General features: G+C 50.2%; 1 protein-coding gene across 8 annotated transcripts in view; it reads right to left on the reverse strand.

Annotated features, from left to right (window-relative positions):
• RPS6KA1 (ribosomal protein S6 kinase A1) overlaps nt 1–25121 on the reverse strand; it is a 70934-nt gene that overhangs the window by 35554 nt on the left and 10259 nt on the right. The window contains exons 1-7 of one of the 8 annotated variants that reach the window (XM_043997038.1): nt 22300–22380; nt 9548–9601; nt 5114–5230; nt 4715–4796; nt 1263–1343; nt 566–645; nt 28–134 (exon numbers count right to left, since the gene is read on the reverse strand). In XM_043997038.1, the coding sequence (XP_043852973.1) occupies nt 28–134; nt 566–645; nt 1263–1343; nt 4715–4796; nt 5114–5230; nt 9548–9601; nt 22300–22365 (587 nt within the window). In that variant the 5' untranslated portion in view covers nt 22366–22380. Of the gene's footprint in view, nt 1–27; nt 135–565; nt 646–1262; nt 1344–4714; nt 4797–5113; nt 5234–7259; nt 7554–9547; nt 9602–22299; nt 22381–25121 lie in introns of those variants that run through there. The other 7 variants (XM_043997037.1, XM_043997036.1, XM_043997035.1 and 4 more) reach the window with 7 other exon arrangements.

Raw genomic sequence — 25121 nt, forward strand, 5'->3', positions numbered from 1 at the left:
CCCCATCCTCAGCCATCTCACACATACTTCTCAGGCTTGAGGTCTCGGTAAATGATCCCCAGCTTATGCAGGTGATCCAGGCCCAGAGCCAGCTCAGCCAAGTAAAACTTCACATCTTCTTCTGTGAACATGACCTGGGAATGGACAGGGTCAGTAAGCACCATTACCCACATTGCTCAGCTTCTCTGAGCCCAACCCCACCAACCCCAAGAGCAAGGTCCGGCAGGGTCCAGGGGCAGAAGGAGAGAGAGCCACCCCAACTCTCCCATTTGGAGGGCCATCTCCTTCCTTAGCCTGACTGGGCTCTGGGATGCTATCATTCTTGGGAGAGGCAGCAGTTTCTTCTAAAGTGCTTCTGGATTGCCCAACCCTGCTGGGCCCCAGTAAAGGCCTGACCATTTAGGCCTACAGCTGAGGCTGGCCTGGGGATTTCTTTAATTCCCCCTCTTCTTTCCTCTTCCTGCCCTTTACAAGGCACAGGCTCTCAGCCTGCAGTTCAAAGGCTAAGCCCCTGTTGGCAGAACTGTTAGGAGCCCCGGGGCCACACCGGAAGATGCTCACTCACCTCTTTGGAGAGACGTGTGAAGAGGTCTCCTCCCCGAAGAAAGTCCAGGATGAGATAGAGCTTCCCCTCTGTCTGGAAGGCTGCGGCAGAGGGAATGGGTGTCACTGGCTGCATGCCTGGCCTGAGCTCCTCCCACTGCCCCCTGGGACTGACAGCCCACGAGAACTTGGAGGTGGGCATATGTAGCTCGGAGGAATGGGCAGTGCCCACTGGGTGCTGTGACAATTGAGAAAACCTCCCGGGAAGTCAGTCAGTCAATAAACATTTATTAAGCACCCATTAAGTGCCAGGCACTGTGCTAAGATCTGAGGATACAAAAAGGGGCAAAAGGCAGCCCCTGTCCTGAAAGAGCTTACAGTTTAATGAGGCAGTGGTGGGGTGTGACTGATTTTTTCTTGGGGAAAGGAAGCTGTCTGGTCCCCTGAGGCAGACAGAGATACATGTAGGACAATGTGCCGTTTGCATCCCTGGTTGGGATAGAGATTAAGCTCTCCCATTCCTCCCCAGCCCAGGGCAGTCAAAGGGCTGACTTGGAGGTGACCTTGGGCATGCATATGCACACACACACACAGAGCAGAGTCAATCAACCCAATACCCAAAAATTTGTCCTGGGAGAGACCCTGGTGCACCAGAGGCTGCTGGGATGGCTCTTGGTCTATAGTGGAGGTAGAGAAGGGACTGGGAGGGGGCTGCTCACCGTAGTGGAGCTTTACCACAAATGGGTGGTTGACGTCAGCTAGGATATCTCTCTCCATCTTGGTCCTGACTCGATCCCGAACTTTCAGATGTGGGTAAAAAGAGGCCAAGTCACTCTGTGTTCCCTTCCCAAGGACCAGGAGGCTGAGGCTCAAGGCAGCCTCTCCTCCAGCCTCACACGCAGTCTGCCCCCATCCTTTTCCCTCTGACCCATCCCATCCCTTGTCGCCTTAGCTTTGACTCCACTTCGGCCCTTCTCCCTTCCACCCTCCAACTCGGACGCTGGGAGCAACTGCCTAGACACGGCTCTCAAGCCACTGAAGGGGCTCTCTTCCGGGAGACCTTCCTGGCTAACTCCCTTCAGCACGGTCTTTCTGGGCTCATCCTGCAGTACTAGCCTCTGCCCCACATCCATTCTACTTTCCAGCCAAATGGGACACCTTGCACAACATGCACAACATTCCATCTTCCACCCCCCTCACCTCTGCCTCCTTCAGGGGTCAGCTCAGGCATCACCTCTTCAACCAACCCCTTCCTGATCTTGCCCCACCCCTTCCAGAAATGACTCGGTCTCTATTTTGTATTCAATGGTCTATGTACATGATTCTTCCTCCCAAGGGAACATCAGCACCTTGAGGGCAGGCACCCATTTACTTTTGGTCTTGTATTCCTGGCACCTAGCACAGTGCTTGGCCCATAGGCCGCCCTTTGTACTTGCTTGTTGAATGAATAAATGCATCAGGTTCAGTCTCACTCCTTCCCTCTATCGCTGACTTTTCTATCATGTGGTCCAACACCTGCTGCCTCCGTTTCTTCATTACCCACTTAAGCCCCTGCTGCCCCCACCCCACTGGGACCAAAACAGTCATCTCTAGTGACATCCCAAGTGACAGATCCTACAGCCTCTGCTTGGTCGCAGTCTCCTTGATCTGTCTGAGACCATCAGCCAATCCATTCCCCTTGGAGATCTCGCCCCCCTTGGCTCTGGCCACACTGCCTTTGTCTCTTTCTCTGACCACTCCTCCTGTTTCTTTCTCTGGAAATGTTCTCGTTCTCCTCTTCCTCCTCTTTTCCTTCTTTGTCATCTCCTCTTTTTCTTTTCTTTTTTCCCCTCCTCCTCTTCCTCCTCCTTCTTCTTCCTGTTACCTCCCCATCCCTCAAACTGTCTCCATCCAAAGAACTACAGGAAGACCATATACTGGAAGAGGAGTCAGCCCAGGTCTCTAGCCCCACATTCACTACTGTCTGTAGCATCTCTCTGGTGATACCACCAACACCTCCAGCCCAGTGTATTTCAAACCCAGCTCAGGATCGCTCTACCTAAGCCAATTGCCCTTCCCAATCTTCCTCTCCCTGTCTAGGAAATCACTCCATTTGACCTAGGTTTAAAACCCAGAGCCTTCCTGCAGACCTCCAACATTGCAAGAGCAGGAGGACTTAACCTTTCCTCTGTTGTGGTCTCGGGCAGCCTGGTGAAGTCTAGGGTCCCTTCTCAGCATCAGTCTTACACAATTGAAGGGATACTAAATTTCAGTTAAAGGTTAGTGGAAATACAGATGGCATTTCCCCCCATCCCAGTTCTTGAAATCTACCTATAGACCCCATTGGAGTCCATTAAGAATCCCTGCCCTAGAGTCAGCCCGCCGTCATGTCCTGTACTTCCTTGGAATCTAGGGCCTGCAGCTCCTAAAAGGTGTCTTTTACAAGGCCTCTCAAGGCCATCCTTCTTCCTAGGCCCACGCCACTGGCCTCCATCAGGACCCCATCATGCCTCCCTGAACAGCACGATGGACCTGCACTGCTCTCCCTGATTCTGGAGACTCTTCCCTCAGCTGTTCTTAACAGACCATCAGTGTGATCCTTTAAACACACAGCTGAGAGCAAAATGGAGAGACCATGTCTAAGGTCTCTTCAGTGGTAAGGCTGAACTGCAGGCATGTTCTTGGGTTCTGTGCTGTAAATTTCCTTGCAGCTCATTTACTGCTCTAAGGACCCTCCTGGCTCTGACAGTCTCTGTCCTAGGGCCCTTCCCACCTCAGGCAGCCTAAGTTCTAAGGTCCCTTCCAGCTCTGACATTCTGGGTTCTAACTTCCTTCCCAGCTCTGACATCCCAGGTTCTAAGGTCTCTCCCAGCTCTGACATCCCATGATCTAATGTCTATCCCAATGCTAACTTTCCATGTTCTGACATTCTATGTTCCAAGATCTCTTCTAGTTCTGACATTCTATGTTCAAAGGGTCCTCCTATCTCTGATATTCTGTGTTCTAAGGTTCCTCCCAGCTCTGACATCCTGGGTTCTAATGTTCCTCCCAGCTCTAACCTTCCATGTTCTGAGTCTATGTTCTAAGGTCCCTCCTAGCTTTGTCCCCACTCTAACCTTCCATGTTCTAATATCCTGTGTTCTAAGGTCTCTTCCAGCTCTGACATTCCACCTTCTAACATACGGTAAATCACTCAACAAGTATTTATTAAATACCAAATTGCTTCCAGACTCTATGCTAGATACTAAGGGTACAAAGACAAAAAGTAAGACAGACAGGCCCTGCCTTCAGGGAGCTTGCAGTCATTCTACTAGGAGAACAGAAGGGGAGATACAATATGTTTACAGAAAATAAACACAGGATTTATATAAAATCATTACAAATTTTGGGGCTGCGTGCTACTAATAACCAGGGGAAGTGAGGAAGGGTCCCCTGTAGGAGCTGGCCTGTGAGCCAAGCCTTGAAGGAGACAAGGTTGAGGGGGCTGAGCATTCTGGGAATGAGGACTAGCCTCTGGAAAGGTTCTGAGACGAGAGAGGGCACAATGGGTACTGCAGAGGGCACAGCAAACAGGTCAGTGTGGCCGAAGCATGGGGTTCATGGGAGATGATGTGTAATAAACTTAGAAAGGCTGGGTTATTTGGCCAGGGGACTGACTCGCTCATCAGCTATGTCCTGCAGAGATGTCAGGTCAGCCACTCTGAGGAAGGTGAGACACAGATGGGAAAGACTGGATACAGGGAGACAAATAAGGAGGGTGTTACAATAGTCCAGGTGAGAGGCAGTGAGGAACTGAATCAGGGAGCTTCAGCTGTGACTACAGAGAAGGGGATGGAGACGAGGGGACATTGAAGCAGAATGGATCACTTATCTTAAAAAATCTCTCTTTCAGCTCTATCATTTTGGGATCCCATGTCACCCTTCTAATCCAGAACCTGAGATGGTTGCTTGCTGCCTATTTAATGGAGGGCAGACTTCTGGTCCTGGCATTCAAGGCCCCACCCTATGCTGCTCAGCCTTATCTCCTTCTGCTCACTCACATGGCTGTCTCTGGAGATGGGCCCTATCTCTTCAGACTGAGGACTTCCCAAGGGCGGGCCTCTGTCTCTCCCTTCAGAACCAGCGGGTTCCCAAGGGCAGAAATTAGGCACCTTTGCCCTGGTTACACAGAGCTAGCAGCCAGCCCCCTTACCTTTCAAGGTTGCTTTCTTTAGCACCTTCATGGCATAGAGGTGCCCATTGTCAGGGCGGGTGATCTTCCTCACCAGAAAGACCTGGGCAACGTGGGAGAAGAAAGTGTCAAGGACAGAAAAGGGAGGGGGGAGATGGAAATTGGTGGTCCAGAAGAGAAGGACCACAATGAGGGGGAGACACAGGAGGCAGGAGGTGTTGGTGGGGGGCAGTGGGGAGAGGGGCTGGAAGGACCAAAGTCAGGCCTAGAACAATTTGAGAATTCTATCTTTCTGCCCAAGTAGGAGCCTGGGGCAGCCTTCCTCCCTCCCACCCCCCAACTTCAGCACTCAGACACCACTGCCCAACCACAGCTGACCTGGCGAGAATGCCAGGACCTCCTGATGGCCAGAATACTCACTTTGCCAAAGGAACCCTGGCCCAGGACTTTCAAGAGTTCAAACTGGGAAGGGTCAGCCTTCTCCGAGCCCTCCTTGACGTGGTGCGTAATCGAGATCTCCTTGACGACACCTTCATCCTGCTGACGAGGGAGAGAGAAAACAGTAGTAGCTGCTGAATGGAGCTGGAAAGGGGATGGGTGAATGAGGCAGGGCTGAGGATCTCTGGGATCTCTCACAGACTGAGCTAACACGATCCGTCATCCTAAGCCCATTTCTGCAAGGTCCAATCCTTAGGGAGACCAGGTACCCCCACAGAACCACAGAATGCCACACCTAGGAAAGACCTCAGAAAATAGAATGTCAGGGCTGGAAGGGGCTCTAGAACACAGAATGTCAGAGGCAGGAGGACCATTAGAATACCGAATGTCAGAGATGGGAGACACCTTAGAACACAGGATGTCAGAGCTGGGAGGGCCCTTAGAACCCAGAATGTCAGAGCTGAGAAGGATAACTATTTATGATCATAGAATTATAGATTTAGAGCTAGGAGGGAATGCAGAGACCATCTAGATGAACTCCCTAATTTTATAGATAAGGAAATCGAGGCCCAGAGAAGGGCAGTGACATCTCCAAGGTCACACATGATTTCAGTGGCAGAGCCAATTCTCCTGACTCCTGGGGCAGAGTTCTTTCCATTATAACATGCCCGGGGCTGCTCCCAGGAGTTCAGGTAGGCACTGCCAGGTGGTTGCCTGGCAGAGCACTCCTGTTCACCAATGCTAGCTGCCAGAAGGAGAGGAAGCTAAAGCAGGGACGTAAGCATCTTTTGCTACCTCTTCCCCCCCAAACTTGGGCACCAGCAAAGGTAACAGTTGGGTGCCCTTGTTTCATTGGCACAACAAGCGGAGACTGCTGGCCAACATGGGCATCACCCATCTGCCAAGCCGCCTGGTCCCCTCGTGCATGACCAGTACCAGTCCCCAAAGCTTCAGTGCCCTGGCATCGATTCAACTCCCCAGCTGCAGCTTGGGGAAGGGGGCTCCGAGGCAGGGTGTGAACTCCTCCAAGGGCTCACAGATGAGATCACCCTGCCCAAGCTGCTTTGCTCCTCCCCTCTCCCCGGAAGGGCTTCGAGGGGGTGGGGAGAGGAAGATTCAGGGTAGCTTTTGTTTTGGCCACAATAGGAAGTGAGGCTCCTTGTCTCTGTCCTCCATCCCTCACACCCACTCTGTTTGCCTCTCTGCCCCATGTCTTGGCTGTGCTAATAGCCACTCTCAGCAGGCTTGCTGGCCCAGGAAGCCACCAAACAGGAGCCCAGAGAGCTTTCAAGGGGGTGCCAGCAGCATGAGAATTCCTCCTCAAATGGGGGACACACTGAACACACTCCCAGCACCCATGTGGGAAGGAAGCCCTCAGAGAGCCGTTGGGGGTGAGTGCAAACACCTCAGCGTCCTTGCTTAAATGGGAGACTCACAAGTGAGCCACAGTCAGCCTACCAGGCATGCCCAGCTCCTACCACGCTTCCTTAGAGTTTCTACCCACAGGGCGATTCAATTCCTCCATGAACATAGCCCCTCCCAAGGTCAAAGATCTCCCAGACTCCCCCTCCAGCTCCCTCAAGTTCCCTTAACTACACATACTGTCAGGCTCCTTCCTTTGGCCCTGTCTATCCCCAGGCCACCAGCCCCAGCCCCTCTGCCATCCACACCTGGCACTGGGCGGCTCCACAGGTCCCCGGGACACCAGCTGCAGGCATCGTCCCTGGATGGGACCCAGGCTGAAGCTGGAGATCTGAGGAGCTCAGATGCTCCTACAGACCCTGCTGGGGCTGGATCCAAGCCACAGTGAGAAGCACTGAGGATGGGAAGAGGCCACTTCCCCCTGCGGCCTGCTCCACACACACACACACACACACACACACACACACACACACACACACACACACACACACACAGAGTTTTCCTAAGAACACCTGCTCTAGAAGAGGGATGACGAACCAAGCTCTCAAGAAAGGAAGGACTTCCTCTTGGTGGCTCTTCCCCACCCCAAGCTTCCCTTCCCTGGCCGGTCTCTCCTTCCTGAGCATCTCCCCCTCCCCTCCCCTCCTTCCTCCTGGCTGCTCCCTCACTTGTCCTTCTGCCGAATCCCTCCTATGCCATCACTAACCGTGCCTTGGCTCAGGCTGGGGCCCATGGTGGGCACTGGTGCCCCAGCGGGCCTTGCCCGCTGTTTCCTGGGCAGCCAGAGGCTGAATAAGGCCCGGAAGCGGGGCGGCTTTGGATCCCGTTCCATCCTCCCATCCCACAGGCTCCGCTCCATCCACCTGTTGGGGCCGCCCGCTGCCCGGCACCATGGCAGGTGGTGGGCCTGGCAGGCCGCTGCTCTCAGGGAGGCCCGGCTGGCGGGCGGATGTTCGGGCGGGGGCCGGACTAGTCCAAGCTGATCCCCGCACCAATCACTCATCGCCTGTGGTTTCCCCACTCTGAGCTTGCACCCTTCCTTCACTCAGTCAGCTCAGTCACCCTTCAAAATACAGGAAGCACTGCCTGCCCCATCTCATGCCCCTCCCCGTGGCCCAAAGCTGATGTTGCCTCAAACAGATTGAGGGGAAGCCCCATGCCAACCCCAGGAAAAGGTTAGCCAGGAAAGGCAGGCACAGCTGCCTGAGGGAACCAGCCAAGAACTGGGAGTCGGGATGCCTGGGACTCTGGAACTGTTCTAAATCCATTGGGTTGGAAATCTGAGGAGTTGGGTTCAAATCCCCTCTCTGCAACTTGCAGGTTCTGGCAAGTTCCCTAACCTAGGGCTCTCTGAGTGTCCTCCTCTGTGAACTAAAGGCAGATAGGTAGCTAGTGCTGGAGTCAGCAAGACCTGAGTTCAGATCCTGAATTGGAGATTTACTAGAGATTTACCAGTTAGCCTCAGTTTCCTCTTCTCTAAAATGGGGATAACAGCACATACCTAACCCCCTCCTCCCCAATGATTGTTGTGAGCATCAAATGAGATAATATTCATAAAGGACTTTACAGACCTTAAGTAAAGCACCATGTAAATGGTGACTATTATTCTTAGCTATTATCCTCTCCATAGGGAATGGGAGTCGACCACAAGGAGAAAAAGGGACCTGCCTTGAAATCCTGGCAGAGTCAATCACTACCTGTGTGCCCATGGGTACTTCCCCCTCTCCATTTCTCAGTCTCAGTTTCCTTCTCTGGAGCATGTGAGGGTTGGACCCTATGACCCTGATTGGAAATTGATCAAAACATAAGGAAGGAGTGAAGAGGGAAAGAAGTGAAGCATCTGGCGGGCAGTTCCGAGCCAGTTCTGAGGCAGAGAGCCTCTGATTGGGCATCGGGGTACAAAATGGAACAATCCTCCCTGGAGCTGGGCCGGCCACTCATTCCTTCCCTCAGGAAGAAGGTGAGATCTTCAGTGTGATGTGGGCTCCTCCTCTGTTCTACCTGCGGCCGGGTCTCTGTTGTCTTTCAGGGAGCACACAGCTCCCTTCTGCCGCCTCCAAGGGCCTGGCAATACCTAGCCCAACCGGCTACACAGCCACACCAAGGAGGCAAAATGTGGAGCCCTAGGTGACCCTCGTGTGATTCTATAGATGGGGTGAGTGGGGTACGCCTGGAATTGGAGGAACCCAAGGGGCCTGGGTTCAGATCTCGGCTCTGCTGCTTGCTGCTTGTGTGACCTTGGGACCTCGGTTTCCACATGTGTAAAATGAAGAGACTAGACTCAATGACCTCCCAGTTCAGATATATGATCCTCCAAGCTGCGCAGTGGCACTATTCATTCTCTCACCCTGTTTGGCTTTCCAAACTTAGCTTCCAGGGATTCCAAGACCTAATCCGGGTTCTTTTCTCCTGCCCCCTGCTGACCGTGGGAATGGTTTGCTTGGGGTGGACTCGGATCGGGGGAGGGGGGACCAGGGACACAAGGCAATCTGGGTCTGAGACCAATTATGACCCAGGCCTCTGGGGGCCAACATCGAGGCTGGCGTGGGGGCAGGGAAGCAGGGCTCCAGGTACCAGGAAGACAGAGGTTGGGTTGTGGCCTCTGGGGGAAGTAGGTGAGGGGAAGATGACCACCGATGCTGGGAGCCACATCCTGTCCAGCTCACTACACTGCCTCTCTCCCCTGGGGCAGGCTTAGGGGCTTCCCACCCTGGTAGCCCAGACCTCTTATAGTACTTCCTCCCCTGTCAGGCACAGGGCAAGAAGGACCCTCCCCCCACCCCCACCCCCAGCCCCCAGGTCAGGGCAGGCAGTGGGATTCACAACAAGCAGGGACTTGAGGAAACAACTGCTGCCAATGCCACTTCTACCGTCCCCCCAAGGCCCCACCCCCAGGATGCAGAAAAGGACGAGTGCCCAGTCCCCAGCTCTCCCAGGGGACACAGGGTCAGACTCCCCCTTGAAACACCAGCCACTCCCCTTTGGGGCGCTTACCTTGTGGGCACAGGAGGCTGAGTCTCTCTCTGTCCAGGGGCCATCTGTGGAGGCCTGCATAGTGGAGAAGTGTGTCAGTGCTGGGGGAGCCTGTGGGCCCCACTTCTGCTTTTGCAGCCTCCTCAGCTTGAGGAAGGAAGGAGGAGTGTGTGCAGCACAGGGGCCTGGGTCCCTCCCCACCTCTCACACTTCCCCCTTTGGGAAGGAGAAGGAAAGGGACTAGAGGCCTGGTGCTCGAGCTAGTGGTGTGACTCTGGATAAGTCATTGACCTCTCTTCTTGCAAAGTGAGAAGGTTGGGGAAGGTGATCTTTAAGGTCTAAGATCTGCCAGCCCCAATATTCTACTTCAGGGGCCCTCCTAGCTCTGACATCCTGTTTTCTAAGGGCTCTCCCAACTCTGACATTCTCTGTTCTAAGGGCTCTCCCAGCTCTGACATCCTGTGTTCTTAGGGCCGTCCCAGCTCTGACATCCTGTGTTCTAAGGGCCGTCCCAGCTCTGACATGCTGTGTTCTAAGGGCTGTCCCAGCTCTGACATCCTGTGTTCTAAGGGCTGTCCCAGCTCTGACATCCTGTGTTCTAAGGCCCCTTCCAGCTCTGACATGCTGTGTTCTAAGGGCCGTCCTAGCTCTGACACGCTGTGTTCTAAGGGCCCTTCTAGCTCTGACATGCTATGTTCTAAGGCCCCTTCTAGCTTTGACATTCTATTATTCTATGAATATATTCTGTTCCCCAAAGGCTAAGGTTGGGAAAAGGAGAGAGAAGCTTCCCCAATCTGTCAGGTCCGTGCAACAGGATTAGAAAGAGTAAATGTTCCTACTTCTGGCTGCTTCTCTGCTCCCTAAAAACAGGAACACAGAGTGGACTGACTAGTCCAAGGTCATGCAAAGCTTTTCAGAAGAGCAAACATAGGAATCCAGCTGTTCTACATACTTCCCTAAAGCCTGGGGTACCCTCATCAGGCACTGAGAAAGTCCAGGCTAGAAGCAATGAGAAGCACAGCCCTCTATGATACCCACCCATCATATGGGGCAAGGAGAAAAGGCTGGGTAGGGATGGCCCATCTAGGGCTGGAAGGCTCCAGAGGCTATCTATCTAGGCTAACTACCTCATTTTACAGGTGAGAGGCTTGGCCAATTAAGTCTCTTGTCCAAGGTCCCAAAACTATTAGGTGTCAGAAGTGGGATTTGAACACAGGATTCCTGTCTCTAAATTGCAAACCTCCATCTACCACACTGCTGCCTCCTCCTCAGGAGGATGAGCTAGCCAAACACCAGGTGAGGGTCTGAGCTTGGGACATACAACTGAACCTAGGGGTTCAAGTCACAGCTGCTCTTTCCCTCACAGAAGGGTAGCCCGGGGAAAGAGGCAGCTCTGGACCCAAGCTCATCTGGATGGTAAGACACAATTGGAAAACCCTCCCACATACATCAAAGGTAGAACTCTGGGGCTCAAGTCTTCCAGAGAGGTGGTGTGGTGGCTGCAGGCCTGAGTGGGACTTTTGGCAAGGATCAGTCAATCAATAAGCATTGATTAAGCACCTACTATATACCAGGCACTGTGCTGGCTTGTTGGGGATAAAACAACAAAAATGAACCAGTCTTTACTCACTAAGGAGTAAGAAGCCAGGAGAGAGGCCTCTGCTTGTCAGCCTAACTAGGCCTAAGGGATTCTGAAGGGGAGGAATGAGCTTCCCCACCCCCTCACCCCCATCTAGCTTTGGCCTCTACCAGCCACCAGGGCCATGAAGACAGAGACACCCTTGGGGGCAGCTAGGTGGCGCAGTGGATAGAGCACTGGCCCTGGAGTCAGGAGGACCTGGGTTCAAATCTGGCCTCAGACACTTAACACTTACTAGCTGTGTGACCCTGGGCAAGTCACTTAACCCCAATTGCCTCACTAAAACAAACAAACAAACAAACAAGACAGAGACACCCATGGATGACATAGTAAAAAAAAAATAATACAACCAGTTTGACCTCGGACACATTAGCTGTGATCCTGAGCAAATCTTCCCAGTTACCCCAGTTGCTAATGCCTTCCCTCTGAGGTACATCTTTCATACATCCAAAGTTGTCTGCATGTTGTCTCTTCCATTGGCTCAGAAGCTCCTCGAGGGCAGGAACTGTGTTTTTGTCTTTTCTTGTATCCCTAGTATTTAGCGTGAAGTAGGCACTTAAATGCTTGCTGATGATGAAGTCACTTCAAACCTCTCTGAACTTCAGTTTTGTCTTCCATAAAATGGGAATGACATGGCTTCACACAACCCCTCGGGGTTACTGTGAGGGAGACCCTGTATCAGTGAGCCAGTGAGCATTTATTAGGCACCTATTATGCCTCAAGCACTATGCTAGGGGCAGGGGGTAAAAAGGTGAGCAAAGAGTCCCTGCCCTCAAAGAGCTTACATTCCATCTAGGGGAACAGCATAAGTATGTATGTGTCTGTGTATATGTGTGTATGGGTATTTATATGCATATGTGTCTGTGTGTGCATATGTGTACATGTGTCTGTATGTGTGTGTCTGTGTATATGCGTGTCTGTATATATCCATGTATGCATGTGCATGAGTCTATGTATATATGTGCATGTACGTGTGTGTGCATATATGTATGTCTCTCTATGTTTATGTCAGTGTATGTATATATGTATATAAAACAATATAAGTATATATATATATAAACACAACTTAAGTATATAATGTAATAAGTATATTCAAAATATGCAAAGTAAATACAAGATAATTTTGGGGATGTGGTAACTGGTAGGGGGATAGGCAGGGAGGTTCAGAGGGAACTCTGTTGAGCCTGGAAGTGTGTGGTAAGGTGAGACATTGTTAGAATCAAACCACTGAGTCAAAAGGGACCTGCTCAAGGTCTGGGGAGGAAAGGACCTGGCTAGACATTCATATCTAAGTCAACAACCACCAGCTTTGGGGCTAAATCTTGACAAAGAGATCACATGTCACATGCACTGACAGGCTTCCCTCTCTATCTTAGGGGGAGGAGGGGAGGAGAAAGAGAAAGAGAGAGCGAGCGAGCGAGTGAGCGAGCGAGCGCTGCTGGTCAATAAGGCCAGGCCTAAGGAATTCTGAAGGATGGAGTTGTAACCACACCCTAACCCCCTTCTCCAACTCTAATGGGTTTCAGCAGGAGCTGAGGCAAGACAGAGGGATGCCCACAGGTTCCTCAATCCAACTACTGACCAGAGGGAGGAAGGTGGGAGGCTGGGAGAAGCACTAACCACTCACCCCTGCTGTCAGCAGACCTCCACCCCATCTCCAATGGAGAAATCGTCCCTGGATCCTCCCCAATCCCACCAAACCCATGTGGCCAGAAGAGCCGTGCTAGCTCACACCATCTTCTGCTTGGACCACAGAATCATAGACAGAAGTGGGAAGGATTTTAGAGGCCACTAGGTCGAACCACTAAGTCTAACGAATGAAGAAATTGAGGCTCAGACAGCTGAAGTAACTTGACTAAAGTCACCCAGCCAGTAAGTGTCTGAGGCAGGATTTATACCCTGATTTTCCTGGCTCCAGATTAAGTGCCCTCTTCACTATGTCATGTTGCCCAGAGGATGAACCCTTGAGGCCTTCACAGGACCCAGAACTGAGAGTAGGAAAGAGCAATTCAAGGACTCCTGTCTCTGAAGGCTTCCCATGCAGCCAGGTCACTCCCCAGCTCCAGAATCTCTGGGGCTGCCCTCTTACCCTGGGGGCTAAAAACAGACTCCTGGGCAGCTGGGTGGTACAGTAGATAAAGCACCAGCCCTGGATTCCGGAGGACCTGAGTTCAAATGTGACCTCAGACACTTTACACTTACTAGCTGTGTGACCCTGGGCAAGTCACTTAACCCTCACAGCCCCACAAAAACCCAAAAAAACAACCCCCCCAAAAAACTAAAAAACCCCAAAACAGACTCCTTTATATGGCTTTGAAGGCCCTTCACTGTCTGGCTCCAGCCTCTTTTTCCAGGCTCAAGGCCCATTTCATCCCCCTCACCACCTGAATGCTCCAGCCAAACCTGCCCCCCACCCACACTCCATCATCTCTCATCTCCGAGCCTTTGCACAGGCTGTCCCCCATGCCTAGAGAGTCTTCCCTCTTCATCTTCACTTCACAAGACATAAGTTCCTGGAGAGGAAGGATTGCTTCAATTTTGTTTTTGTATTTCCAGTGCCTAGCACAGTGCTAGCTGAATTGAATTGCATTGAATTATAGGTGGGTAAGACAAATGCAGCCCACCCTTGTCCCAAGCTCCAGGGCCTCAGAGGGCTACAGAATGTCAAGAGTTGGAAGGGGCCTTAGGGGAACCATTCGGTCCAATGATCTCATTTTACAAATAAGGAAACTGAGGTCCAGAGAGATGAAGTGACTTTCTCCAGGGTTCACAGCACAGCCGACGTTTGTGTAAGGCTTTGAGGCTCACAGAGGAGACTCAGAGGCCTTTAAACCACAAAGACCTGGGTTCCAGGCCCATTTCTGAAGTGATGTGACCCTGGACAAGACTCCCAAGCTCTCATTGCACTAAGACTATCTGAGTTATAGACAAGGTGATGACTTGCATTGTGTGTATATGTGTGTGTGTGGGGGGGGTCCTCACAAGGATGGTCTCTATACTAATGAAACTATAGACCCAATCCCTGTGCTGTCCCTATATAAGGTTTACAAAATGCTTTACGACTTATCTCATTTATTCCTCACAATCACTCAGTATGAGAGGTGCTTTTATTAGCTCCAATTTATAGATGGGGAAACTGAGGCTCCGGAAGGTCCAATGGCTTACCCAGCTGGTAAGTGCCTGAGGCAGGATTTGAACCCAGGTCTTCCTGTCTCCAAGTCCAGAGATTTATTCACTACACCACTCATAGTAAGTTAGTGGCAGAATCCGGACTAGAAAATGGGTCCCCTGACTCTTAATTGAGTTTAGAGGAAAGGAGATCTCAATTTGGTGGTGGTCCATTTTTTGCCCCCCTTGCTGCAGCAGGGCATTGGCTCAGCCCCCCTCCTTAGTACAACTACCCTCCTCTGCACTATGCACTAGATGTCAACAGCCAGAAGCAGTGTGTATACAGGAGTCTCCCACCTCTGCCCTCCTTCCCCCTATAATGTCAAGGCCAAAAGGCAAAAGCCTTGCATGGGGAGGTGGCAGGAGAGGACTCCTCAAGGGCACTGGGACTGGATGTGTGCCTGGGGGTGGGGGAAGCCGGTTCTATCGGGCCTTCCCTAGGAAGGGGAGGAGGGCGGAGGAGGGGGGGAACAGCTGCAGCAGCAGACCCCAGATACTGTGCCAGGAGCCAGCACTGGGGGGAGGGGTCCGCCCAGGCCAGCTCCCTGGGCCCCTCAGGCACCTCAGAGGAGACTCCTGCTGTCACATTCTGCTAAGAGTGGGAATAGGAGGGCCCAGGGTTTCACAAACAGGAAGAGAAAGGGTGGGGGCTTAGGGAAGAGGAGGATTCTGAAAATAGACAGCTGCAGCCAGCTTCAAAGAGGGATCAGGCCAGGGGATGGAGGGAACCACGTGTTGGCCCCTGCCGGGGGTCAGATGTCTAAATCCCAGAGGAGAATGGGGCATTCCAGGCCCTTGACCCAGGGGGCCCGGTACCTCCGGCTCACATGCAGCTGCATCCAAGGCAGTCCCACTTTAAGGGAGGGCCAGGGGTGGCCAAAAAAGCCCCTGCTCTGGGGGCAGCTAGGTGGTGCAGTGGATAAAGCACTGGCCCTGGATTCAGGAGGACCTGAATTCAAATCCAGCCTCAGACACCTGACACTTACTAGCTGTGTGACCCTGGGAAAGTCACTTAACCCCCATTACCCCACCAATAAATAAATGAATGAATGAATGAATGAATGAATAAATAAATAAAAGCCCCTGCTCTGACTCCGGAGGTCAGAGGCTGTTGTCAATACTACCCAAGGAGCCTTGGTTTCTGACCCACTTTTCTGCCTGGAAGGCCTTTTCTCCATCTCTGTCACTCAAAATCCCATCCGTCCTCTGAAAAGAGGCTCTGATGCCGCCCTCCCTAACCAGTTCAGTTGCATAGAGTGTTGGTCGAGGACATGGGTGCCCTATACTGTACTTGGTAGTAAAGATGCGAAGACAAAACAGCAGTCCCTGCCCTTGGGAAGATTATACTCTATGGGCAGACTTGGGGGAAAATACATGTATGCAAATATAAAACAATGTAAAGAAGAACAGACCACGAACTGAGTCATAGGGAAGAAAATCTAAGATTTCATTGAAATGCTCCTGAGCTTGGGCAAAAATAAGGATGTTTACTTCCTGTGAGGGCAGCCACTGAGCCTGGAGTCAAGAAGACCTCAATTCAAATCTAGCTTCAGACACCTACTAGCTGTGTGACCCTGGGCAAGTCATTTCATCCTGTTTGCCTCAGTTTCCTCATCTGTAAAATGAGCTGGAGAAGGAAATGGCAAACCCCTTCAATATCTTTGCCAAGAAAACCCCAAATGGGGTCACATAGAGTTGGACACAACTGAAAAATGACTGAACAACAACTTCCTCTGTACTCCACCATTGGAAAGAGGATTGAGGGGCAGCTAGGTGGCGCAGTGGATAAAGCACCAGCCCTGGATTCGGGAGGACCTGAGTTCAAATCCAGCCTCAGTCACTTGACACATTACTAGCTGTGTGACCCTGGGCAAGTCACTTAACCCTCATTGCCTCACAAAAAAAAGAAAAAAGGATTGGATTTGGAATTAGAAGATGAGTTCAAATCCTATCTCTGTCACACTCGTGTGATAATACACAATTCAGGATCCCTTTCCAGTTCTACATCTCTGATCACCCAATTCCAGCTCAGAACCTTACTACTAGTTGTGTGACTGTGGGCAATCAACGAGTGACTCAATCAATATTTAATAAAAAAAATTTGCTATGTGTCAGGCACCAGAAACACAAAACCAAAAGTGAAGCGAAGCCTGTCCACAAGGAGCTGACATTCTAATGAGGAAGACAACATACATTGTCGTGTACAAATGAGGTATATGAAGATCTACTGAGTAATCTGGGGGGCGGGAGGGGAACAATCAGAAACACCTCGGAGAAGGGATTTGAGTTGACTTTCGAGGGAAAGTGGGGATTCTTCTAAGAGGTGACGAAGGAATCCATTCTAGGCATGGAGGAAAGCAGTGGAGAATGAAGTGCTGGGTATGAGGAGACGTGGGCCAACTTGGCTGAACCAGAGTGTTCCTGGAGAGGTTAAATGGAGGAAAGAAGGGTGGGAAGAGAGAATGGAGAAGGGAAGGGAGGAGACAGAAAGAAGTGGGGAAGAGATATAGGAGTGAGGGAGGGGGAAGTAAGTGGCAGGATACAAGGCAATTTTCTTCCCCAGACCTCAGTTTCCTCATCTATAAAATGGGTACAATGGTATACCGCCTTCACCACATTCTTCTCCACCTCATAGGGGCCCTTTCTGATCCTACTTTAACTGGGTAGTGGGTTGCACTTAATCCTTCTTTTTTTGCAGGGCAATGAGGGTTAAGTGACTTGCCCAGGGTCACACATCTAGTAAGTGTCAAGCATCTGAAGCCAAATTTGAACTCAGGTCCTCCTGAATCCAGGGCCGGTACTTTATCCACTGGGCCACTTAGCTGCCCCCATTCCTTCTTTTCTTTACCCACCTATTCCCTCCCCTAGGAGCCTCTAAGCCTAGCAGGTCAGGGGCAGGCTGGCTTCCTACATCTCGGCTGGCACTGGAGAGTAGGTGCTACAGAAGGCTGAATGAGCTTTCTATGTTTCAGATCTGTACCCTCGTCTCACCCCACCCCCTCAAAGAGAGAAGAGGAAGAAAAACCTGGCAGGGAGGAAGCCACATCACAGTGAAATATAGGGGGGCTCTGGGATCAGGGAAGACCCCTGTGGGGGGAGGTGAAGGACAGGGGGCACTATTAGCTGGGCTTCTCCTTCCAAGAATCTCAGCGCCCACACAAGGCCCCCATAAACTATGACTTCCTGAGTCTACTCCTCCCCCACCCCACCCACCTTCCCTAGCAGACAGGTAGGGAGCTCACAGATGTGAGTGGAGCACCCCCTTGTGGGCACAGAACTAAGCAATGGGGGAGCATGGAATCCAACGCCATCCCTTACACCCTGGAATTTTACAGAGGAGGACACTGAGGCCAGAGAAGGTGAAAGGAGTTTCTTAAACTCTCACAGGTTGAGGGAGTAAAGAGGGATTTGAACTCAGTGCTTGGGATTAGATTCTGGCCTCTGAGATCCCTCAGAACAGTTGTGCCAAACTGAAATAGAAATAGAGTATAGGGGCAGCTAGGTGGCGCAGTAGATAAAGCACGGGCCCTGGGTTCAGGAGGACCTGAGTTCAAATCCGACCTCAGACACCTGACACTCACTAGCTGTGTGACCTTGGGCAAGTCACTTAACCCCCATTACCCTGAAAAAAGAAAGAAAGAAATAAGAGTCTAAACTACCTAATGATCTCTGTCAGTCATAGAGTGACTTAGAAACCCACCAACTAACATTATCTATGTCCTACTGGATCTTTATTTATTTTAAGTATTTCCCAATTACATTTTAGTCAAGAGTTTTGCAGGCCATGAATTTGACATCTTTGCCTTTGGTTCTAGATCTGATTCCAAGACTCTAGAGCCTGGGCTTTGTCCACTATACCAGTCAAGTTCTATAGCATTAGAAAAGGGAATGTCAGAGCTGGGAGGGCCTTAGAACACAGGATGTCAGAGCCAGGAGGGATCTTAGAACACAGAGTGTCAGAGCTGAGAGGAGCCTTAGAACATAGAATGTTGGAACTAAAAGGAATACAATGAGAGCAAAATGTTAGAGGTATAAAAGAATTTAGAATACTGTGATGTAGTGGATAGAGAGCTGACCCGGGACTTGGGCAGATCCAAGTCCAAATCCTGCCTCTGACACTAATTGGCTGGGAGTGAGAACCTGGGCAATTCTCTCTTAGGAGGAGGTACAAATCTGCCTTGGTGGGGAGAGTCCCTTACCAGGTGCATCCTTTCCACAGGGAAGTTCCAATAAACATGAATAGATCTGGTCCAATCACCTCATTTTACAGATGAGGAAACTGGGACTTTGGGAGTAAAGAAACTTAAGGTCACACAGCTATCCCATAGGAGAGCTAGGATTTGAACCCGGGACCTCTGACTCCAGAGCTGGGGCCCTTTCTTTCCCTCACATTTGGGAACCCCTTGTTAGCTGAGGAAAATCACATAGGAAATAAATTGAGAACATTCTCAAAATAATAACTCCCCAGGGAAACTATGCTTCTCACTGACAAATTCTTTAGACTGGCATTCGAGGCCCCCTGCCTATAATCTGACCCCAGGAGAACTGTCCAACTATTCCCCTGGGAGGAATAATATACTCTATCCAGAGTGCTCTCTTCACTGCCCTCTCCACTGCACCCCGCCCCCAGAAGCCAGGCTCATTCCAAGCTGGGGCTCACTGTCACAGCAGAACACAGACCATTTGAGCTGGTGGTGGTCTTCCAACCCAGAAAGCTGGAGGCCCAAGGGCTCTCAGAGAACATCTACTCCAATCCTTTCATTTGTAAAATGAGAAGGCCTAGAGAGAAGCAACAGGCCCTGCTTCTGCCCATCAATCAATAGCCCTCCTTGGGCAAGTTACTTCTCTATTCTAGGCCTCGGTTTTCTCACCAACAGATAATCAATCAGCCAGACAAGCATTTACTAAGTGCTAACTGTATAGCAGTGTGACAGTTAGGTGGCACGGTGGATAGTGTCAGTGGATAGGGCCTGGACTAAGGAAGACTTATCTTCCTGAGTTCAAATCTGGCCTCAGATACTTCCTAGCTGTGTGACCCTGGTCAAGTCACTTGACCCTGATTGCCTCAGTCTCTTCATCTGTAAAATGAGCTGGAGAAGGAAATGGCCGACCACTCCAGCGTCTTTGCCCAGAAAACCCCCAAACAGGGTCACAGAGAGTCAGACACACCTGAAATGACTCAGTAACAACGCATCTCAGACCCCGGGTTAAACATTGGGGAAACAAACCAAAACGTAGAACGGAGCTATCAGCATTTTCCCAGCTTTTCTTGCTCAGTGCCTCCCCTTCCCCTCTTCTTATTTCCCTCAGTTTCCGACCTCAGTGCTCTCTCCAAAGGTGCCAGGGGTCTCCCAGCTGCCATTGGGAGGTCCTTTCTCGGGCCTCCTCTCTGCCATCTCCTCCTCCTCCTCTTACATATCCCCTCTTCTCAGGGTTCTGCTTCCTGTCTGAGAGTTCCTTCTCCATCTCCCTATCTCCCTCCTCACTGGGCCATCGCAAGGGTCTCCTGATCTGCCACAAGTCTCTCTCAACTCCAATCCATCCCCCATTGAGCTGCTGAGGTGCTTTTCTAAAGCACGAGCCCTTTCACGTCACTCCCCTACTCAATACACTGGACTGTCTCCATATTACCTATAGAATAAAAAAATAAACTATCCTCTTTGGCATTTACAATCTCTCATTACCGGGCTCCAACCATCCCTCCCAGCATTATTATTCACTAAGTGATTCAGTGGACAGAGTGCAAGGCCTGGAGTCAGGAAGACCTGAGTTCAAATTTGACCTCAGATACTTACTAAGCTGTGTGATCCTGGGCAAGTCTCTTAACCTCTGTTTACCTCAGTTTCCTCATCTGTTAAATGGAGATAATAGGGGGCAGCTAGGCGGCACAGTGGATAGAGCACCAGCCCTGGATTCAGGAGTACCTGAGTTCAAATCCGGCCTCAGACACTTGACACTTACTAGCTGTGTGACCCTGGGCAAGTCACTTAACCCCCATTGCCCCGCAAAAAAAAAAAAAAATGGATATAATAATAGCACCTACTCAGCAGGGTTGTCATGAGGATCAAATGAGATGATAATTGTAATGGGTCCATTGCTGTTGCTCAGTCATTCGGTCTGTCTCTCTGCAACCCCATATGGGGTTTTCTCAGCAAAGATACTGGAATAGTTTGCCATTTCCCTCTCCAGTGGATTAAGGCAAATGGAGTAAGTGACTTGCCCAGGGTCACACAATTAGTGAGTGTCTGAGGCTGAATTCAAACTCAGGTCTTCCTGACTCCGGGCCCAGTGCTCTATCCACTGGGCCACCCAGCAGCCTTCCTGGCCCATAGGAAGCCCCTATATAAATGTTAGCGATGATGATGATGATGATGATGACAAAGACGATGACGATGGCGATGACTACAACTCCCCTTCCTACATGCTGTAGTACAGCCAAACTGTCCTAATTATCTCTCCCGGAAAGCATTCTATCTCCCACCTCCTCCATGTCTTTGCCCTGGCTTTCCCCTACACCTGGAAAGCCTTCCTGCTTCACCCCTGCCTTGCAGAATCCCTAGTTTCCTTCAGGTACCTTTTCTCACTCCCCGCCCCATATTCCTTCCTAGATTACATTGCGTCTGTTTTCTATGCACTTATGTACATACAGCCAGAATGTAAGCTCCGTAAGGTCAGGGACTTTATATTTCCAGTGCTTAGCACAATGCCAGGCACATACCTTTATATGCCTAGTTCCCAGAGAGAAAAAACACATATAAGAAAAATGGCACTGGGGGCAGCTAGGTGGCGCTACAGTGGATAAAGCATCAGCCCTGGATTCAGGAGGACCTGAGTTCAAATCCAGCCTCAGACACTTGACACTAGCTGTGTGACCTTGGGCAAGTCACTTAACCCTCATTTCCCCACCAAAAAATATATAAATAAAACATAAGAAAAATGGCGCTGAAGAAGACGGAGATAGGAAGACAAGACCAAGTTGAGATAGAACAAATATCTGTGCTGGGAACAACAGAGCTGAGGGTATTGGAGCATATGGTTCAAGATGGCAGAAACAATAGGAGGGGGGAGAGAACAACAGAACGACCTGAAAGGGATGCTCAGGAAGACGTCCATAACTGCAGAGTGATGTGGGGACAGCGACAGGAGAACAATTTCTACTATAACAACAACACTGAACAGAGAAACATGCCATGACTAACTGCACACTACCCACCTCCTGACAGAGAGGTGGTGGACTTCAGGGGGGTAATGAGACATACATTTTTCTGATCTGGTCAGTGTGGGAATTTGTTTTGATGGGAATATTTGTTTGTTATGAAGGTTTCTCTCTTTATGGCCAGGGGACCCCCCCTTAGATATATCCACACACCCCTGGGGGAATCCGTGGATCCTATAAGTCAACAAGCAAGCATTTATTAAGCATCAACTATATTACAGGCAGTACACTAAATGCTGGAGACACAAAGAAAGGCAAGAAATAGTCCCTTCTCTTAAGGAGTTCACAGCCTAATGTGAGTGACAACTTGCAAACAGCTATGTACAAACAAGGTATATGCAGGAAAAATTGGGGATGATTTCAGAGGGAAGACCCTAGCACTAAGGATGATTGGCAAAGGCTTCTTGCAGAAGGCAGCTGGGACTTGAACAAAGCCAAAAAGGTGAGGACGAGGAGGGAGAGAATTCCAGGCATGGGGGACAGCCAGTGAAAATATCCTTTTAAGAACCCCTAACATAGAGCTTAAAAGTTTGCATAATGTTTTTATAAACATTATCTCCTTTCTAATAGCCCTTGGACATGAGCACTACCATTACTCCTGACTTAGAGATGAGGAAAATTTAGGTGTGAGGAAAAGAAAATTGCTTTTTGTTCATAGAAGAAAAATCTAATTTTTTAAAAAGACAGCAGGAACTATCAACATACACAACTACTCTCTTATCATAAGCAATCTTCATGAGAAAGACCTACCCGTTTATCAAAGATGTCCTTGGTAAAAAACAGGAGACAGGAACAAGCAGCCTTCACAAATAGCATTCTGTGGTAAGCCACATCTTCACCATCACAACTGACTGAAGAGGGCAGAGAATATCAGATCCACTTTGCCTAGTATTTGCTTGTTATGAAAAAGACATTTGACCTGACATAGTAAATTTAGCCGAGAAGGCTCTCTGCCGTGTTAAGATCGTGTGAGAGTCAGGGGCAGCTAGATGGCGCAGTAAATAGAGCACGGGCCCTGGATTCAGGAGGACCTGAGTTCAAATTCGGCCTCAGACACTTAACACTAGCTGTGTGACCCTGGGCAAGTCACTTAACCCCAACTGCCTCACTAAAAAAAATAAAAATAAAAATAAAAGATCGTGTGAGAGTCTCTGAGAGATATGCCACTGAAGAAATAACTGTTCACTGATTGACAATATCAAGCGAAGCATGAAACAAGGAGATGTATGTTTGCCAAAAGTGCTTGCCACTGTTGCGGAAAATGTTTGGCATACAATGTGAATCGAAGAGGGATTCCCTAGAATTGGTGAGCTCTTGTCTAGGTGTTCCCATCTGTGTGGGACATTTCTACAGAAGCCCTGCAGTGAGATCCACAGCCACCCACTCTGGCAAGAGGGAGGCCCAATATTCTACCCACGGAAACACAAAGTGCATGAAGAATATCTGCTGTTCAGATGATGAGATGTCTCTGGATGGATTGGAAGCCAGGTCTTCCTGATTCCAAGTCCAACAGTCTGAACATTATACTCTCTAGTCTAATCCTGGCCAAAGGGGACAGGAAGGGAGGAACAAGGGATCTGTGGCACCCTCTGCAGGGAATTCCTACATCCAGAAGGTCATCCATCCACTCTGAGATGGGAAGAATGCCCCCCATCCCACCCAGCAATCAGGAAGTCTCCCAGTGAAGTTAAAGATTCTAGAATGTACCTGAGAACTCAGGCAGAAATGTGCAGAGGGGTTGATTGGAGTTGGGTGGGAGAGGAGAGGACAGGATATTTTCAAGGACAAAGATGCCATTCTGATATGAGAAGGCAATAAAAGGATAATAACAACAACAACAATAGCAAGCTAGCATTTATACAGTACTTTAAGACTTATGAGGCTCTTTACAAACAACAATAAGAGCTAATACTTAGCATTTACTATTGCCAAGCATTGCACTAAGCACTCTGCAAATATTATTTCATTTGATCCTCATAACAACACTGGGAGGTGGGTGTTATTATTACCCCTATTTTACTCATGAAGAAACTAAGGCAGACAGAAGTTAAGTGACTTGCCCAGGGTTACACAGCTAGTAAATGTCTGAGGCCATATTTGAACTCAGATCTTCCTGATTCCAGGCCCAGCATTCTATCCACCGAGTTACTAGCTGCCTCAGCAACAGAATGGCCCTGGCAGGCAGAAGAGTCAGCACAGTACAGAGGAGAGAGTTCTGGATTTGATGTCAGAGGACCTGGGTCCAGCTGTCACCTTGGACAAGTCATTTCCTTCCTCTGTGCCTCTGTCAGGTGTTGAACTAGACTTAGACTGCCTCTAAGATCCATTCCAGCTCTAAGTCCCAGCTCAAATGAACATTTACATATTCACAAGGAAAGGAGACTATACAAATATGCCTTTAGCAGGTAGTTATGCCCTCACTTTCAACAACCCAGGGGAAAGGGATGTAGATGGAAGGCCCATTGAGACAGCATCAGCTAGCACTCAAACCCAGGACTTTTGACTTTGAAACCAGACAAGCCTTTCTGGTCTGGGTGGGAGGTAGCTGTTAGTGTTTTCTCTCCCTGCTCAAATAATCAGGCATCTGTGTGTCTGCTATATGCCCCCAAGACACCGGTGACACCTTGAATGCAGGCTACCCCGGAGCCTGTCACATACAACAGTAGGTGCTTAATAAACGCTCACTGGCCTGGCCCCGGGGCGCCCTCCACCCTCTCCAAACACCTTGGGCAGGAGAGACCTGCCAAGAAACAGTTTTGTGGACATTTGTGCCACACCCAGGCCCCGCCTCCCATCTGGGTAACCAGAGAAGCAAAGTCCACCGGAGGCTGTTCACACACAGCTGGGCAGTTCCTTCCTGGGGCCTGGGGTGAAATCCTTGAGCTGGGCTGGAGCAGACAGCTGGGCAAAGGGGCAGGGAGGAGGGCAGGGACAGGTGCTACCTGACATCTTGGACTTCCTGAAAGACGGGTACAGCTCCACCCAAAGTAAAGGTCACATTTCCCTAGTGCTGACCTATTCACAATGCACCTCCTTCCTCACATCCCCAGGAGTATCATCTATTCCCATTCTACAGCTAGGGAAACTGAGGCTCAGAACCAAGGACATGACACCCGTAGTTTATTTTTACATTAGTTAAGCTGTAGGGACTTGTACCCGGGTCTTTCTTCTGACCCTCCTCTCAGACCTTGCCACCACATCTTAGGAGCTTAGGGGAAGAGAACTTCCCCACCCCCTGGGGCACTAAGCTGAGCTGGCTCCTAGGAGACTTCTCCCAGGCTTGGCCCCCATTTGTTCATCTTCCCTCTAGCAAACATCTGACTATCCTGTTCTTGAGGGGAGGGGAGGCCAGCCTGCTCCTAGTGCAGATGCTACAGGGTAGAATGCTGTCTTCAGTCCCCATCTTTCCTCCCTGTAGAAGGCAGCTTGTTCTCCCCAGTTCTTAGAAAAAGAAAGTCTATGACTTGGCTCAACCATTCTGAGCATCAAAGTATCTAGAAATTTGGGCAAGTCACGTCACTGTTTGCCTCCGTTTCCCCATGTGTAAAATGAGCTGGAGAAGGAAATGGCAA

The sequence above is a fragment of the Dromiciops gliroides genome, chromosome 3 (assembly GCF_019393635.1).
Source record: "Dromiciops gliroides isolate mDroGli1 chromosome 3, mDroGli1.pri, whole genome shotgun sequence".
NCBI classification, from domain to species: domain Eukaryota; kingdom Metazoa; phylum Chordata; class Mammalia; order Microbiotheria; family Microbiotheriidae; genus Dromiciops; species Dromiciops gliroides.